The sequence below is a fragment of the Xenopus laevis genome, chromosome 7L (assembly GCF_017654675.1).
Source record: "Xenopus laevis strain J_2021 chromosome 7L, Xenopus_laevis_v10.1, whole genome shotgun sequence".
NCBI lineage: Eukaryota > Metazoa > Chordata > Amphibia > Anura > Pipidae > Xenopus > Xenopus laevis.
Window position 1 is genome coordinate 20,048,642 of NC_054383.1, and position 16,359 is coordinate 20,065,000.

The 16,359-nt window shown below is 40.5% G+C and overlaps 1 protein-coding gene across 2 annotated transcripts; it reads right to left on the minus strand.

Annotated features, from left to right (window-relative positions):
- Positions 1-3,991: 3,991 nt before the first annotated feature.
- cyp26c1.L (cytochrome P450 family 26 subfamily C member 1 L homeolog) lies at positions 3,992-15,571 on the minus strand. 2 transcript variants are annotated; one of them, XM_018225182.2, is made up of 7 exons: positions 15,415-15,571; positions 13,579-13,799; positions 13,198-13,422; positions 11,713-11,988; positions 7,771-7,926; positions 6,946-7,521; positions 3,992-4,560 (listed from the first exon to the last, which is right to left on the minus strand). In XM_018225182.2, the coding sequence occupies exons 2-7, from the start codon at positions 13,780-13,782 to the stop codon at positions 4,180-4,182; spliced, it is 1,818 nt and encodes a 605-aa protein (XP_018080671.1). In that variant the 5' UTR covers positions 13,783-13,799; positions 15,415-15,571; the 3' UTR covers positions 3,992-4,179. The 2 variants fall into 2 exon arrangements, with proteins under 2 accessions (XP_018080671.1, XP_018080672.1); XM_018225183.2 differs by having other exon boundaries at positions 13,579-13,792; positions 15,415-15,564.
- Positions 15,572-16,359: the final 788 nt, after the last annotated feature.

Genomic DNA, 16,359 nt, shown 5'->3' on the forward strand with positions numbered 1-16,359 from the left:
CCATACCTGTATATGTATAGGTTCATTGAAATCCACTTGAGAATATTTTTATTGTAGATGAACCATTCTTCTGCCTCATTAACTCCAATCGGTAACACAAAAGGATGAAACAATATATATATACAACTGAAGACAAATGTAATCAGGGCTTAAAGATTGTGCTTTTATATTTATTCTTTATATATTTATGGTTATGGAATTCCTTAGTGACTTCTAATCTCATATTTCCCAGTACAAGGTTACATTATTCCCTGCAATAAATGTATAAGGCCTGGTCAAAAAAGACTGACTAGACCTCACTGTAAAAGAATGAATATATGAATATTCACAATACATGGTACAAAGAAGCACCCCAATATGCCTTGCCCGAAACTTTGTGCGACTTCGGAAAATGAATCGCCGTGTGTGATTAGCGCCTGGGTTTTTTTAATTTTAGCCGGCGCAGAGTCAGGGAAGGCGTTTGGGGTGATTGGTCACCGCAAAAAACGAGGCGATTAGTCGCCAGGCGACCAAATCTCCCCAAAACGCCCTGTGTGGCTTGACCCCATGAAGGCAAAGAATATGAAGGGTCACAATATGGAGTGGGAGCAAGAGTTGCCTTGGCATGCAAACCACCCAGTGATACAGGCAATAAAAGATCCTCGTGAGGCTAGCATTCCCATGCAATATCAAGTACAGCTCTAGTGTTGTTCTACTTTGGGCTACAGTTGTGCACTCGCAAGCAGGGGCCCCACAGAGCAAACATGGAGGGAAAGTAGTCTTCTGGAAAGTGGCTACAGCTATGGAACAATATCTTTATAAAGGGGTGGTTTACTTTTAAGTTAGCTTTTAGCATGCTAAAGAATGGCTAAGCAACTTTTCAATTGGTCTTTATTTTTTTTTAATTTTCTTTCAAATTTGGGTCACTGACCCCATCTAAAAACAAATTCTACAAATGTATTGTTATTACTACTTAATATTATTCATCTTTCTATTCAGGCCCCTCTCCTACTTATATTCCAGGCTCTCATTCAAATCAATGCATGGTTGTTAAGATAATTTGGACCCTAGAAACCAGACCGCTGAAATTGCAAACTGGAGAGCTGCTGATTAAAAAAAGCTAATTCATTGAAAAACCACAAATAATAAAAAATGAAAACCAATTGCAAATTGTCACAGAATATCACTCTGTACAATATTCTAAAAGGTAATTTAAAGCTGATCAACCCCTTTAAGGCAAGATCGTTTTTTAGGGCTGTCCAATCTGCAGTATTCACCTTTGGCTGTTGGGGGTTTGTAGTTTAATGGATCTTATACACGGGCGGTTTTTCCTGCGTGCGCTTTCTTCCGTTCAGCTGCAGGGGAGCACAGGAGTAGACGCACTCAATTATTGTGAAGGGGACTGTACTCACACATGTATGTGCCGAACGCAGGTGAAATGCAACATGCTGCGTCCCACCTGCATCTGGCGCTTAAATGCGTCTGTGTGAGTACAGCCGAAAAATCTCACACAGACGCATTTAAGCGCCAGATGCAGGTGGGACGCAGCATGTTGCATTTCACCTGCGTTCGGCACATACATGTGTGAGTACAGTCCCCTTCACAATAATTGAGTGCGTCTACCCTGCGGCTGAATGAAAGAAAGCGCAACGCAGGGGAGCACTCAAAAAACCGCCCGTGTGTAAGAGCCCTAATAGTGATTGGAGAGCTGCATATTGGATTATAAATAAATGTGGTGCCACACAGACTATTCTTGTTCTCAATAAGGATATTGTAGGGTTGTAGAGAAGGAAGGGTTAAAAAACGTGGCTTTGATTTTCATAATTCAGTACTGTTTGCTAAATGTCCCTGCATCACCGCTGCCGTGTTCTGCTCCTAAGACAATGGGCACAAAAATGTGAATTTAAATGGATTACTCCATATGCAGAAGGCACTAAAAAGTTCAGATTTAAAGGGGAACTATCACAAAAAATTTAATATAAGCTTCATAACACTGAAATAAGAAACTTTCTAAATACAATCAATTAAAACTTCTGTACTGTTTCTGAAATAATCAAGTTTATCTTCACTATTCCTCTCTCAGCATCTGTTTCTCCTCATTCTGTCTTCATGCAGTAGTTGAGTGTCAGATGAATGATCCAATATATCTTATAGGAGGCTCCTTATGCCTAGAAGATGTATTAGAGCTCACTCTATTAAAATCACCAGACATCATGTCTCTCTACATGCAGAATTTGTGCAAAAGGCAGTTATTTTGTTAGATTTTGTTTGTATTGGAAACAGTTATTTGAATGAGCTCTAATACATCTGCCAGGAAAGGGACCCCCCCCCTATAAGATATATTGGATCATTCATCTGACACCCAACTGCTGCATGAAGACAGAATGAAGAGAAACAGATGCTGAGAGAGGGATAGTGAAGATAAACTTGATTATTTCAGAAACTATGCAGAATTTGTAATTAATCGTATTTTATTTTCGCAATAGTTCCCCTTTAAAGAGGTGGTTCACCTTTGAGGTAACTTTTAGTCTGTTATAGAATGTCTAATTCCTAGCAACATTGCAATTGGTTTTCACTATTTATATGTTATACTTTTTGAGCTATTTGTTTTTTTTTCTTCTGACCCTTTCCAGCTTTCAAATGGGGGTCACTGACCCCATCTAAAAAACAAATGCTCTGTAAGGGTACACATTGATTGTTATTGCTACTTTTTATTCTTCATCTTTCTATGCAGGCCTCTCCTATTTATATTCCAGACTCTTATTCAAATCCATGCATGGTTGCTAAGATAATTTGGGCCATAGCTACCAGACTTATGAAATTGCAAACTGGAGAGCTGCTAAATAAAAAGCCAAATAACTCAAAAACCACAAATAATGAAAAATTAAAAATAATTGCAAATTGTCTCAGAATATCCCTCTCTAAATCATACTACAAGTTAGGTGAACAACCCCTTTAAGGAAGAAGGGGGTAAATGTAATTTGTAAATGTTTATTGCTTAGCATTATTAGGGTAGAACTATGACTTTGGTGCGGATCTGACGCGCTGCGCCAAAATGCAAGCGTCAAATCGGATGCAATGGAAAATAAGGTAAGCAATAGCAATGTCGGATGGTGTCGCAGCATTCATCCGACACAACACAACTGTCGGATGCAGATGCTGCGTTCGCATCCGACAGTCGCGTCGGGTGAATGCTGCAACAAGATCCGACATTTGAATTTCTTACGTTATTTTTAGTGATGGACGATTTTGTCCTGTTTTGCTTTGCCACGAATTATGCGAATTATCAGCGAAATGTGTGACACTGGCGGCAAATTTTGCAGCCGGCGTCTAAATGGGCGCCTGCGTCAAATTTGCCGCCCATTAAAGGTGTCCATTAAAGTCAATGGACATCCGTTAACCATTGGCATCGGCAAAATTAGCGATGGCGTCGGAACTGTAGCCGCTGTCAAAAAAAACAAATTTGCCGCCGGTGTTGGAACTGCCGCAGGCAAATTTGCGAATTCTCACCTGTAGAATAAATTCGCCCCTTACTACTTATTTTGCATCACATCCGATTTGAAGCCTACATTTTGACGCAGCGTGTCGGATCTGCAGGAAACGCATTAAAGTCGCTCATGTAGTTCTACCCTTAATGTTCCCTTTTAGATCTTTCAGTTTGTCTTCCAGTCTGTCGTTCTAACAAATGCGTGGTTGTTAAGGCCAATCACACTAGCAACGCATAGGTGCTCATGTGCCAATGGCAGAACAAATATGTTGATTATAACCTATTGGAGAGTATCAGGTTGAAGATTTTCCTGGGACACTGGGTAAAACAGTATAATGGCATAATTAGAGGGACAATGAACAGGTGATTGCAGGAGGACCTAGGGTGCAGTGAGCCTGCTAAGGTCCCATATAGGGTGGTGGTGCCCATGAATATATTTTGCAGCAGGGCCCAGGGATGCAAACTCATGCCCCAAGTATCATCCAGAAATTGTTACACAATTAATTGCAAAACCATGCACATGAATAAAATAACTGCATTTATTCCTATCGCTTCGATTTACCCTACACTCTTCTGCCAAGAGCCATATAAATATTACATTATAAATAGTCTTTATTCCTGTTACTCCTATTTATTTGTTCCAGTACCTACGTTACACACAGAAAGGAACCCGTTTAGAAACTAAAGATAAAATAATTTAAGTGTTAAGAAGTTCAGGGATTGGCACGTGACCCATTTTTTGCTTCTGTGTCACTGTCGCTTAGGAAACTGAAAGAAAGCTGGAGTCCATCCACTGGGTGCACTACTGGAACGGTCTGCATTTTGGGGAAGCTTGGTGTTGCCAGCTCCCACTTGGCAGTAGTTACCAGCTCCATGGCCAGGATTTTGAGAATGACTTTTGCCAGTTCTTTCCCAATACAGCTCCTGACTCCTCCACCGAAGGGGATGTAGTTGAATTTGCCCAATTTCCCCTCGTCTCTCTCAGTGCTGAACCTCTCTGGGTCAAACATTTCTGCGTTCTGATACACTGCGGCCGTTTCGTGGGTGTCCCTAATGCTGTACATGACGCTCCAGCCTTTGGGGATCTGGTAACCCTGGAAAGGGAAAAAATACATGTCAGTTTTGAGTATGTTTCCCATAGTTAAAATCTCTCAAAGAAAGAAAAAGTAATGTTAAAAAAAACAGTGCACTTTCCACCTCTTTATTTGGTTTGTATACTTTAAAGGGGATGTTCACCTTTGAGTTGTCTTTTATTATGACGTAGAGAGTGATATTCTAAGATTATTTGCAATTGGTTTTCTTTTTTTATTATTTGTGGTTTAAAAGTTATTTAGCTTTTTAATTAGCAGCTCTCCAGTTTGCAGTTTCAGCAATCTGGTTGCTAGGGTCATAATTACCCTATCAACCATGCATTGATTTGAATAAAAGACTTGAATATGAATAGGAGAGGACCTTAAAAGAAAGATGAGTAGTAAAAAGTAGCAGTAACAGTAAATTTGTAGCTTTAAGGCAGAGACACGCTCAGATTCAGGCAGATTAGTCGCCCAGCGACAAATCTCCTCTTCTTCGGGGCAACTAATCTCCTCAAACTGCCTCCCCACCGGCTAAAATGTAAATCGCCGGCGAGATGGCAACAGGTGTGCTTCATTTTCCGAAGTCACCCGAAGTTCCATCACGAGGAAACTTCGGGCGACTACGGAAAACGAAGTGCTCCGAGTTTCATCCCGCCGGCGATTACGTTTCTAGCCGGAGGAGGCAGCTCGGGGAGATTAGTCGCCTTAGAAGAAGAGGCGATTTATCGCCGGGCAACTAAATCTCCACCAATATGAGCATGTGTCTCTGCCCTTACAGAGCATTTGTTTTTTGATGGGGTCAGTGACCCCAATCTGAAAGTTGGAAAGAGTCAGAAGAAGAAGGCAAATAATTTTAAAAAACTAAAAAAACTGAAAACTAAATAAAAAGTTGCATAGAATCGGCCATTCTATGACATAAAAATTAACTTAAAGGTTAGCCTTTAACCATAGTAACACTATTGCTTCAGATGCGAATGGTGAGCATTAGCTGTAAAATATTATTTTCTGCCAATAGGGGGCGATTGAACAGCACTTACTGGTGACTGGTTCTTTCCAGGAATGGCAGATTTTGGCATGCTTATATTGTTTTTTCCCATTTAAGTGCAGAATTACACATGTTATATGTATGCTGTGCATTTTGACACATGAGTGTACATAGTAGAAATCTAACATATTTTTAGTACAGGTATGGGACCTGTTATGCAGAATGCTCGGGACCTGGGGTCTTCTGGATCTTTCCATAATTTGCATCTTCATACCTTAACTCTACTAGAAAATCTCATAAATATTAAATAAACCAAATAGGGCTGTTTTGCTTCCAATAAACATTAATTATATCTTGGTTTGGGTCAAGTACAAGGTGTTTTTTTTATTATTACAGAGAAAAAGAAAATCATGTTTACATTTTTGGATTATTTGGGCCTTTTCGTAATTTGGAGCTTTCTGGATAATGGGTTTCCGAATAACAGATCCCATACCTGTATTCTACTTTATACTGGGATTTCTATCACACAGTACTGGATAAAGGTCAGGGCAGAGAGAGAGAGAGCATTTCCCTTGACCCAAAATATGGGCTGGCCAGGCTAGCAGGAGGCTAATGTCCTGCTGGGCTTGTGAGATTGTAATGATTTTGGCCACTGTGGGAAGTCATCTGTCCATCATTGAGATAAGTACTCAAAAGCCTGTGGCTACTGTATTGCCTTGTGGGCTGAGTACCGTCAATCACTGGTAAAGTCAGTTCAGAACATGTGATTGACAGCTCAGCTTTTCTATTAGACCTGTAGCAGTTTGAACTGGTGAGGTTCTGAGCCCTGGCGCCCTGACTATATTAACCATATATACACAAAGTCCAGAGCTGGTGCACCAATAACCAAAAGAAATGCCTGGGTGTTGGTTATATATAGATATGCAAACAACAAAATGAAACAGCATCTGTCTATCATATATATCTATCATCTCGCTCTCTCTCTATCTATCATCATACCTATCTATCATCTATCCTCTCTCTCTCTCTCTCTCTCTCTCTCTCTCTCTCTCTCTCTCATCATATCTATCATCTCTCTCTCTCTCTCATTCTCTATCTATCATCATATCTATCTATCTATCTATCTATCTATCTATCTATCTATCTATCATCATATCTCTCTCTCTCTCTCTCTCTCTCTCTCTCTCTCTCTCTCTCTCTCTCTCTCTCTCTATCCTATCTATCTATCTATCTATCTATCTATCATCTATCTAATCTAACGTATTATCTAGCCTTCTTTCTTTCTTCTAGCAAAGGGCTTGCACAGAGTGGCGTAGTTTAGTTAGAGCATGGACAGGACTTTTTTTTTAAAAAATGTGCCCCAATCTACCTGTTGGCTGGTGATAAAGATGAAATTTAGTAATTTAATCATTTAAACTTACGTCAAGCTCAAACGTCTGCAGTGCTGTTCTGTAGCCTCCAGACACCGGGGGAAGCAGGCGCAGAACCTCTTTCACTACACACTCCAGGTAGTGGAGGCTCTTGAGCTTCTCTAAGTTGGGGTTTTGATGGCTGGTTCCATCACATTCTGAATTTTGCAGCTTTCCTGGCACTGGGCTGCAAGTGGACTTATCTTGGTTGCAGGGTGACTCCTGGGTTCTATTTTCACCATTGAGGGAATTCTTAATGGATAAGGAGTTATGTGGGTCTTGATCAAATGTGTCAGCGAGCAGTTGTTCAATCTGTTCCCCCCGGGTCTTCACGTGCCCTTCAGTGCCCATTAGAAGAGGCAACTGGCACCCAGCTGTCAGACATTGATGCCCGTTATCCTGCACGATGTTGTTATTTGGGTTTTCCATACCAGGAAGACACTGACATTGTTTAGTGAACCCATGAGATGCCAGCTCCTGACGCATTTTATGGATGGCAGAAGGGTGCTTCAGCAAGAGCATTACCAGGGAGGTGCTGGCACTTGCAGTTGTCAAGAAAGCTGCAAATAAAAGTTCTATGGCAGATTCCTGAAAACCAAGCACATAAGTGAGGTTATATTAATGGGGTTATATATATTTATATGCCTACCGTTGTCATAAGAACTCTACCTACACACTATCTCCATGGCACATTGTTTCAGAACCAGCAGTGCAGAGACTATATACTATTTATAACATTTTTTAAAGCCATTTAAATGTTTTTCTGTATTGGAATGTTGCAGAGTTACATTTTTTTATTATACGAGAAAGATGTCCTATACATAATTTGTAATTTACCTTTAACTCTTGCATATTGATTTCCTTGCCACCTTCCTTGGAGCAGTTTATTAGATAATCCAGGGCGTCCTCACAGGCATTTGGGTCTCTTCTTGTTAATTTTTCTTTTATGGCTTCTTCCATGTACTGGTGGAGAGTATCACGTGCCTTTATGCCCTATTGATACAAACACAGATAAGCAGAATGGCACAACAGAATGGCACAACAAGCTCCCTTTTATTGTTTACCTATTGTCATCTCTTGGGATACCATATTGCCACTGGGTTTTATTTGGCAGCAAAATTAGGGCTGTGTTTGCATATGAATAGGGGCATTTCTGAGAGCCCGTGCCATCTCAGGTGTCCAACCTGAATCCCCCCTACCTACTGTCTTGCTCCCCAAATGTGTTAAGGGGGGACCACATCACTAATGCACTAGGGGTGGTGTTTTGTCTGTAAAGAACAACTAACCTTGCATCATGGCACTAGCACCTCTACTCATAGGCAGATAGATAACCTCATTGAGCAGAAATCACTATATATATATATATATATATATATATATATATATATATATATATATATATATATATATATATATATATCCTGGGTGCTCCACCTGTCAGCCCACCCAGTGCCTTCATCCAAAAGGATGACTCCATTGTTGGCACTGCTGCTTTGCAGTGCTGGAGTCCTAAATCTGATCCTGATCCTACTTGCAAGGAGTTTGTATTTTTGTATTTTCCCTGTGTCTGTAGGTTCCCTCCCAAACTCCAGTATGCACTCTGTTTGCTCTCTGAGCCAGTATTTAATTACACCGGTTGCTGGGTCAAATCTTGCATATGAATTTTTCCAAAGGACCCGCAACTCCAAAATCACTGAAACATGATTCTTTATTCATTCTTGTGGATACACATGTATGAATAAAGAATAATGTTTCACAGATTTTGGAGAACAGGTCCTTTGGAAGAAAAAAAAAAAAAAAAAATATATATATATATATATATATATATATATATATATATATATATAAACTCTGGGGTTACTTCTAATATCTGAGAAATGAAGAAATTCACCGGCACACTGAAATTGCGATAGCAGGGCAAGCCCAAGCTATTTTATTAATGCAGTGGTGCAACGTTTTGGGGACATGCCCTGAAGCGTTGCACCACTGCATTAATAAAATTGCAAGGGCTTGCCCTGCTATCATGTGAGTCATGTGAGTCATGTGACAAAAAATGACATCACTGCTCACTATTTATAACTGATGACATCACTAGTCACCTTTTATAAGGATATCATTTACAAGATATTCATGGCATTTATATATATATATATATATATATATATATATATATATATATATATATATATATATATATATATATAACTATAACAAACAAGGGAAAGTTGTGCTCACCACTATTTTTTAAAACCATTAGGCGGGGGTGCAATGAGGCTGTGACCACAAAATACATATAGTCAAACACAAGAGTCCTCTGCACTCAACCCATTATCAATATATTTAAGACAGCGACATTTTGTGCATACTGCTACTGAAAAATGCCTTACCCTTTAAACAAAACAGGGATTGTTTGTCCATATATTGCAATATATTTAAGCTGGCCAACTACGTCAAAGTCATCCCAGTCAAATATATTGCAATATATGGACAAACAATCCCTGTTTTGTTTAAAGGGTAAGGCATTTTTCAGTAGCAGTATGCACAAAATGTCGCTGTCTTAAATATATTGATAATGGGTTGAGTGCAGAGGACTCTTGTGTTTGACTATATATATATATATATATATATATATATATATATATATATATATATATATATTCAGTGTTAGGGATAGGTCTCATGTGGATCATAAAGGTCAGAAAGTCAGAAACCTTCTGCCTTTTGGAGTCTCCTCTGTGCACCCCCATCACTTTGGTTGTTTTCATCCCATCTCTCTCTGTCTATCTCTTCACACACCTCCCCCTAGTCCCTCTCTCCTTAATTGCCAGAAAATAAAATACCCACAAACAGCTTTGTACACTGTTTAGAATCCCCTATGGCTAAATCCACCAATTCCAGAGGGGATAATGGAGGGGCAGTGAAGCTATTCTGCTATTCTGGGGCCTGACCATTGTTTCTGACCCAGCAGGGAGTCGTGGCAAAATGACAAAGTTTTAGTTATTAGGGGCTCAAAGTGTCCATCTCCTTTAATTTGTGATCCCATGGAACAATGTGTTGCGTGTCCTCCTGCAACATGGGCTGCTGTACGGTTAAAAAAAGGAATCTAGTTCAGACAATTTTATGGCTTTGGAACATACTGTGTCTGCTATTTAGCTTATGATTTATGGGCAGGGGTTTGTATAGAGCCAGGCTTGTAGCTGTTTGTATGTTTATGTCTATAAATTACTGGTACAAACACAGTGGCAATAAAGGTGCTCCGAGCCTGTGTTACCCTGTGTGTCCATTCACTGCAAATTTACTAATGAAAAGGCTGCCTTTGTCATGCAGATGAGATCTGAAACGCTAAAACATCATTAGCCTGCACGGAGATCAGCTCTGTTCTTAGCAGTGAAGGGACCAAAAACCTGCAGACCTCCAGCTGTTACTGAACTGCAACATTCAGCATCTCCTGAAAGCATATGGATGTTGATGGATGCTAGAGTTTAAAAGGGGTGGTTCACCTTTACATTCACTTTGAGTATGTTATAGAATTGCCACTTCTATAGTTATAGTTTTTTAATTATTTGCCTTTTTCTTCTGACTCTTTCAAATGGGTGGGGGGGGGGTTCACTGACCCCATCTAAAAACAAATGCTCTGACATTGCTACTTTTTATTACTTGTCTTTCTATTCAGGCCCTATTATTTTACATTGCTATAAAATATTCAGTTTTTTTTTTTTTTAGAATGATGCTCACTCCCCCTTTAACATTTCTATTGAATAGACATGCTGCAGGGTTCCTACTTCTCTCTGGGGATATATATTACTATAATACACAAAAGCCATGAATATCCTGTAAATTATATCCTTATAAACGGTGAGTTCTGATGTCATGGTCATGAAACTCCTCGGTAACTTATAATATCCTTATATTTTACAAGAGGGGGTACTTTATTCACTATATATAGTGAATAAAGTACCCCCTCTTGTAAAATATAAGGATATTATAAGTTACCGAGGAGTTTCATGACCATATAAAAACACGAGGCCGAAGGCCGAGTGTTTTTATACAGGTCATGGAACTCCGAGGTAACTTCTAATATCCTCATATTTTGCAACTGGGGGTACTTTATTTATTATAATACACAAGTTTCGGTGAGTCATATAACTGAAATGACATCAGAACCCACCGTTTATAACTGATGACATCAGAACTCACCGTTTATAAGGATATAATTTACAAGATATTCATGGCTTGGGATTCGGCCAGGATTCGGCCTTTTTCAGCAGGATTCGGATTCGGCCGAATCCTTCTTCCCGGCCGAACTGAATCCGAATCCTAATTTGCATATGCAAATTAGGGGCGGGGAGGGAAATCGCGTGACTTTTTGTCGAAAAACAAGGACGTCTAAGATGTTTTTCCCTTTCCACCCCTAATTTGCATATGCAAATTAGAATTGAGATTCGGTTCAGTATTCGGCCAAATCTTTCACCGAGGATTTGGGGGTTCGGCCGAATCCAAAATAGTGGATTTGGTGCATCCCTAATATATATATATATATATATATATATATATATATATATATATATATATATATATATATATATATATATATACTACACCTTCCAATAATCTGACAGAGCAATGCTGGTTGTTGGAGGATGCTGGGAGATGAAGTTTAGCAACAGGTGGGGAGGGAGAAGTTGGCAGGAGCACTGCTCACTAGATGATGCCTATAGCAGTAACATGATACCCAAGGAGGTGCTGGGGAAGAAGCAGGGATAGGGAAAAGGCCGGTACCTTTCGGAGGCCGCTGAATGGGATGTCCAAGGGGAGGCTGAAGAGGTTCTCCACCAGCTGCTCGAAGGTCCTGGCCAATTCGTGGAACTGCGAGTCCGTGAGGCTGAGACCCAGCAGGATGCGGGCGGCGATACGGAAAGTCAGGGCTTTGGCACAGGCGAACATAGACACCGGCCCGACACCCCGACACCAGCCGCGCACCTCCCAGCGCACCGCGTCCTGGATCCGAGGGATGTAACTCTCTAGCGCGGCGCTACTCAGCACCTTGCTCATCACCTGCAGGAAGGACAGCGACAGTAAGAGAGTCGCACAGACACGTGACATTCATATTTCTATAAACATAAACTCTCTCTCTCTGGCACACAATGGCCGCCAAAAAATATCTGCCCTTCATTGACTGTCATTTTTTATTAACGGCATGACAGTTTTGTTGGCATTTGCTACTGTAGATCGGCCGTCCGACCCCTAGTCCTGCCCCCTACTGAATCAAACACCTTGGCTTGGGGTTTAATGACATTGCTTTCCTGGTGGGAGTGCATTTCCTCTTGTAGTATTTCCTCTGCCTGTGTGTCGTATCATATCATACAATCACATCGTACCGACACATAAACGGATCAACGACCCACTAGTTAATCTGAGACACTTTCCCTCCCAGGTGCCAGGGTTCATCTGTATTTGGGAGGGGGTGTGACAGTTTTAATGACAGGATCAGGGCAATGAGGATGGAATGAGACACTGGAGGGAAAGGCAGCGACTCCCAGCAGCAGCAACTCCCAGCAGTAGCGATTAAATTCAGCAGATGAGTGTAATGCGCAACCCCTCTAGCTCAGGATGTGCAGGGGAAGCCAAACCCCTGTAATTAGCCGGTTGTTAAGCAGTAATAATAATCAGGTTTATTTATCCTGAAACCCAGAAATACAGGGGCAGGGGTCTCTCCCACTGGGGCTGGCCCAGATGTTGCCCGACTACAAGTCCCTTCACTGTTTTTTCTTAGGGTCTAGAGTTGTTGTTCAACAAATCACGTACTAACAACAGATATTGATTTTACTGCTCACTGGGGCGTTGAATCACTAGTTTGCCTATGGAGCTTGCGATCACTACAATGTGAGCTTTATTTCCCCCTGTGGATTTCGTTGATCGCTATTATTGGACCACATTCTTTATTATGGATCTTTCAGTGACCCGTGCTCTTCCCTGTGGACCTTGGAGTTGCCTGTTGCTACATGTGAGAATAATTTACGCACACCCGTATAAATACCCGTACGAATACGCATGCGAATACCGATACACCGCACCTTCCAATTATACTCTCCTGGGAGGGGGGCATTAAACAAATAAAACACAAAGTTTACAAAAAAACGCCTATTAACCCATAAAAAGCCGTGCTTGCTTTGGATCAGCTGCTATGGATTTGCAGCAGGTTTGGCGCCAACTTAGATGTTTGTATGCGAATATTTCTAGGCAAATAATGAGAGTGCCACCCACCTTCCTCTTTTGTCGATGGAGCTCCCCAATAGAGTTGGAAAGCGTATTGGATCCCAAGATCATTTGGGTGCTCTGCGGCCACTGGGTGCTGACAAGGCTGTGTTCTCCCAACAAGATCTTGCGAATGTTCTCTGCCCCTGTCACTCGAATAACCGGCTTCCCCAGCAAGTGGGTCTTAAATACGTTGCCATACTTCTCCCTCCTGGAACTGTGGAAACTAGAACCCTGGAAACAAATTGGGAAAAAGAGAATAAGCAAACTGGGGGCACATGTGTCTGTGCCAGGCAGCCATCCTGGAATTCTAAGACTGGCATGACATTCTGTAGGGCTCAACATCCAATATGCAATGGAATAAATATTAGATATAGAATTTATTCTTACCTGCACAAGCCAATGCATAGTTTCTCCAAAGAAGGGCCATCCCATGGAGCCCTTGGGAAGGGGTAAACTGCTCCCTCTGTCCCTGGTGCTGTGCCATCTCAAGGACCAGAGCTGGTGAGAAGCAGCCAATAGTAGGACCAATGATAGGACTGAGGTCAGAGTAGCTTCAAAGAAGGACGTGTAGCTGATCTCAAGGAGGAACATCTTGTAACCACTAGTAACTAATGAGATGGAGAGCAATGTCAGCAAGAAAACCCAATGGAGTCTTATCTACCCCCATAAACTCTGAAAGGGGAAAACTTAACTCTTTGATTCATCTGAAAAAGTAGCCCAGCTCTTTATGTCTGATACTATATATATATATATATATATATATATATATATATATATATATATATATATATATATATATATATATATATATATATATATATATATATTAATATTTATTATATGTGCGGGTATATACACACATGTATACAATAAAGCTATAATATAATGTATGTGTATGATACAGTTATTTATTATAGGCCAAAGGATTATAGGGGATGTAAACCCCCCAATTAAAACAATAATGTGTAATTCTAAGCATCTTACAATATACTTTCCAATACCGATATACATTTATTACACATGTTATTTACAATGTTATTTACAAGAACCCCCCATTTCATGTTTTTCAGGGATCCAGAAAAAATGGTTTAAAATCCAGGAAAATGTAAAATCTAGGAAATGTATTTTTTGCATAGTATATAGGTGGGACCACAAAACAACAAAATGTAAAATGAGGGGAAACTTAAAGTCATATAGAGAGAGAGAGAAAGAGAGAGAGAGAGAGAGAGAGAGATTAAAGAGGTGGTTCACATTTAAGGTAACTATTATGTTATAGAACAGCCAATTCTAAGCAACTTTTCAATTGGTTTTCCTTTTTATTATTTTTTATAGTTATTTGCCTTTTTCTTCTGACTCTTTGCAGCTTTTAAATGGGGGTCACTGTCCCCTTCTATAAAACAAATGCTCTATAAGGCTACAAGTGTATTGTTATTTTTATATTACTGATCCTTCTATTCAGGCCCTCTCCTATTCATATTTCAGTCTCTTATTCAAATCAATGCATGGTTGCTAGGGTCATTCGGACCCTAGTTACCAGATGGCTTAAGATTCAAATTGAAGAGCTGCTGAATAAACAGCTAAATAACTCAAAAACCACAAATAATAAAAAAAATGTAAACCAATTGCAAATTGTCTCAGAATATCCCTCTCTACATCATACTAAAAGTTATCTCAAAGGTGAACAATAACACTGAACTAGCAGCAGGCAAGGCTGACATCTGATATCCAATCAAACTGTAGCAGACAGCACCATCAAGGATTTAAGTTAAAAAGCCTTTATTTGCTACTTTTTGGCTTTATGATCTGGACAGTTACAACGTCTCAAACCAAACAATGGCCCTTTATGAAGGCTGACTTCTGCTACATTGTTTCAAGAGGCTGAACCAGCAGTGCAGAAAGGAACACACACTACTCAACACCACTGACGTTTGTTAATGAAGGTAGAGGGGGTTTTGCTAAGGATAAAATGCAAAATCATTAGGTGAGTAGAAAATGATATAAAGTGAAAGTTGGAGTTGGAGAGACAGGGAGAATTTGCTGCAGGAGAGATCTAAATTCTGAGCTGGAATTTCCTCTCTGCAACTAGAAATGACAATGAAAGGGACTGAGAAATGAAAACCCATATCCTGCATGTAGTGAGGTGGGGGAGAAAGAACTTTTCCAGAAGTTCCCAAGCAGGTGTTTTCTAGGGAAACAAAATCCCTGATAGTAAATGCTACTCACCAGTCCTTTACACACACAGGGGTCTCAGAGAAATGTTCTGTGAAAGTCCCACATCATCAGGCAAATCCTTTATCTGCTGCTGGGGGTTAGCGGCACATTTATATACATATTGACTTCATATACGTTCCACCTTCACGCGTGACGTCATGCGCTGCCTATTTAAAGAGCTGGAAATGAGGGCGATGATTGGCCAGTTGGAGGTGATGCTATTGATGGAAGGAATGTGCAGCTGGACTGGGCTGATGTGACACATCTCACTGGGTGGAGGGAGATGGGCTACAGAAGGTGGGCCGCACAGGCTGCTCAGAGGAGCAGGTAACAACCACTCACTGATGAGCCCCATGCGCTGCGCCTGGAAGAAGGGGAGAGAGTCGGGCTGCGCTGTGTCGGTATCTGGCTCTTCCCCGGTGCAACTTTGTGGATCACTACTGACAAGTCGCATAGTTACATTGTACGTGGCACTGAGACTCCTGATACAGAGCGACTGTTGCATTGAGTTGCAATTGGGAAGTACAGAGGAGCCGACAGATCCACATGAGAGGACAGACAGGCAGATGGTCCATAGATTAGCGCCGGAGCGGTACTTATCCAGTCCAGTGACCACTTCTCCTTAAAGCTACACGCTACTTGTTATAATTCAACTAAATCTGCTACTCGTTATTTAACTACACGCTACTTGTTATAATTCAACTACATCTGCTACTTGCTAATCTACCAAGTCAATCCAAAGTTTCTCAGTCACTCACTAGATGGAGGTGTGGATAGGCAGAGATACAGATAGACAAATATACACAGGCAGATGGGAGGTTAGATGAGAAAAAACAGGTACATTTTAATTCAATGATGGATATGATTATCTATATCTATCATCTCTATCTATCTATCTATCTATCTATCTATCTATCTATCTATCATCTATCTATCTATCTATCTATCTATCTATCT